The 2,815-nt window shown below is 28.7% G+C and overlaps 1 protein-coding gene across 2 annotated transcripts in view; it reads left to right on the forward strand.

Moving 5' to 3' along the window:
• The window catches only part of LOC108686693 (signal recognition particle receptor subunit alpha homolog), a 5,614-nt gene continuing 2,799 nt past the window's right edge, over positions 1–2,815 (forward strand). Inside the window, exons 1-5 of one of the 2 annotated variants that reach the window (XM_018192117.1) lie at positions 1–117; positions 937–1,306; positions 1,725–1,766; positions 1,975–2,116; positions 2,353–2,491. In XM_018192117.1, the coding sequence (XP_018047606.1) occupies positions 1–117; positions 937–1,306; positions 1,725–1,766; positions 1,975–2,116; positions 2,353–2,491 (810 nt within the window). The remainder of the gene's footprint in view (positions 118–936; positions 1,307–1,724; positions 1,767–1,974; positions 2,117–2,352; positions 2,492–2,815) is intronic. The other variant, XM_018192118.1, reaches the window with a different exon arrangement.

Genomic DNA, 2,815 nt, shown 5'->3' on the forward strand with positions numbered 1-2,815 from the left:
ATGCTCGATCTTTTTACAATATTCAGCAAGGGTGGCATAGTGCTCTGGTGCTTCCAGAGCACATCTCAGATTTTTGCACCCAGTGTCAATGCCTTGATAAGAAGTGTTATATTGCAAGTGAGTCGCAAAAATACATTGACAAGCACACGTCTACGCCTGGCGACCTTTGACCCTAAATTGCGTGATGCATTTCCTCAATTTCCTTGCGTTAAATTTGCATTCGAGCCATTTAATTGACTTCTCGATAATAATCCCGTTTATTTAAAAAAAAAATGCTGCAACTCTATAAATATTTGTCCTTACATCTCTAATTTTAATTTTTTTCTTAATTTATTATTTTCATGAATAGTTGTATTATCTTAAAAAAAGTCGAATGTATAAAGCTTTGCTTAAAATCGTTTTAAGATGTTTAAATATTTTTTTAATATGCGAATTAATTATATATAATGCTAAGAACGAGATTGTTAGGTTAAATAAACCATATGGTTGGAAATCAAATTATCAAATATAATTATATATCTTGTGAAATATTCCTTATTCTGTACAATAAAATTAAAATTAAAAGAATATTATAAAAAAAACAAGTTTCTTATATTTTATATCTCTTTGAAAGTTTATTTGGATAATAATTCTTCTCAAAAATTAAATATCAGTATTGGTGGAACTGAAGCTTTTATATCTATATAGTACATACCCTTGTATGTGTATATATATATATTGTGTGTGTGTGTGTGTGTGTGTATATATGTATACATATAATGTATACTTTTATATAAAATATTAAATAGAACTAAATTGAGGAAATAGAATATTACAAAATAAAATATAAAAATATATTTTACCTCTGTTTTCCTTATAATATATGTTATTAGAATTCTCTTTCTAGAAAATTTAAGAAATAAATTATAATTTGTAAAAATTGATTTTTTTTTTTAGGAACGTACAGGGAATCACAGCTTCGAGCATGACTCTTTGCGACTACAATATAAACTCGACAATGAGTTTGAGTTGGTATTTGTAGTGGCATATCAGAAAATATTACAATTATCTTACGTGGATAAATTCCTGAATGACATCCATCTAGAGTTTAGGGATCGCTTCAAGAATGAGCTTGAAAACTCAAGCTGGTTCACTAACTTCGAATTTGAACATGCTTATCGTATGGTGCTTGAACGAGCAGAACACTGGTCACGTTCACAGGCTAAGATACCGAAGCAAATGCGTACCTTTGACGAGAGTCAAAAGTCCAAAAAGACTGTCGCTAGTATGATTGAAAGGAAAAACGATAAAGACGATAAGAAGCCAGGTATAGCCATAATTAACAGTATAACAATTACTTTGTAATGCAATAATAGTGTACATAGCTTTATCTATATTTGAGACAAATAAGCTCGAATTTTAAAATTTAAATAATTTAAAAGAAAGGCGCAAAAGAAGGGTGAATTTTATTTGTAGTCATTCATAATATTCAGGTTTGCTGTGTAGGGGAAAATTCAGAAATTACGAAAATAAAATTTATGCAATAACAACATCCTAAGGAAAAAAGAAGTATAGTATAGTAGAATAAAAGTGTAGGAGTATCGCGTGCTTGTTTTATTTTTGCGGTATGAGACAGTAAGCCAATTTATGTAACATTTAGAATTATAAGCTATTCTTATTCACTAATTTTCTCCTTCCAATCTGGATAATACTAAAACAATAGGGATTTTCTTCTTCGCTTCTAGGTAAAAAGAAGAAAGCAAATAACTGTAATGGGGATTATCATAGTAAGTAAGCTTTAATGTTTTATATTATAGTAGTTTATTAAATCCTTGCATGTGGTATAGTATTGCATATCTTAATATTTCATAATATGTACAATATTGCATGAATAAAATAATTAAATTAACAAACGTAACTTCATTAAAGTTTTGTTTGGAATGTTTCTCTTTATTCAGTGATTTGTATTAAATTAAATATATTTAAATCCTGCAGCAAAAATTCAAGATGTTCCAAAACAGGAATTGCCGAAACATCAAGTGGAACATAACGGAGAACTTGACGAAGAAACGCTGATCGCCAATCGTATGAAACTTGCTCAGAAAATGGCAGGACAAAAGAAAAAAGCTGACAAGCAGTAAGCATATATAATATTATTTTCTTAATTATATTAATATTAGGATTACATCACATTAATATTAGAAAAAGAAATTTTTCAGATTTTTTTTTTAACTGAATTAATCAAATATTTAATATAGATCATATTTTAATTCTATTTTTATAAAGAATTTTTTATTTTTATAATGACTATATATATATATAACGATAAATTTAAAAATTAAATAACATAAAAATGTTGTATTTTTGTATTAGGAAAAGTCCTAAACCTGAGAAAGCTGGCAAAAAACCGCGCATCTGGGAATTGGGCGGCACAACAAAGGATCTTGCTACGCTAGAACGAACTAAAGACAAACCTGAAGAAAATGATGACTATGTGGCAGCCAATACAGCTGTAATATTTTTTCTTTTGCATTCTTTTAATATTAAGTTTATTGAAGAATTTGCTTCCTATTTCTATTGACAAAAAATCTTATAATTTTTCTTATTAAATTTGATATCTCTAACTGATAATTAATTACGTTTTGTATCTTTCTATTTTTTATTTTTTGGAAATTTTTCTCTGTGTGTGTGTGTGTGTGTGTGTGTGTGTGTGTGTGTGTATGTGTGTGTGCGTGCGTGCGTGCGTGCGTGCGTGCGTGCATGCGTGCGTGCGTGCATGCGTAGGTGCAAAAATTTAAAAAATTTGTGTATCTGAATATATAATGATATATATATA

This window comes from Atta colombica, unplaced genomic scaffold, assembly GCF_001594045.1.
Source record: "Atta colombica isolate Treedump-2 unplaced genomic scaffold, Acol1.0 scaffold189, whole genome shotgun sequence".
Taxonomy (NCBI): domain Eukaryota; kingdom Metazoa; phylum Arthropoda; class Insecta; order Hymenoptera; family Formicidae; genus Atta; species Atta colombica.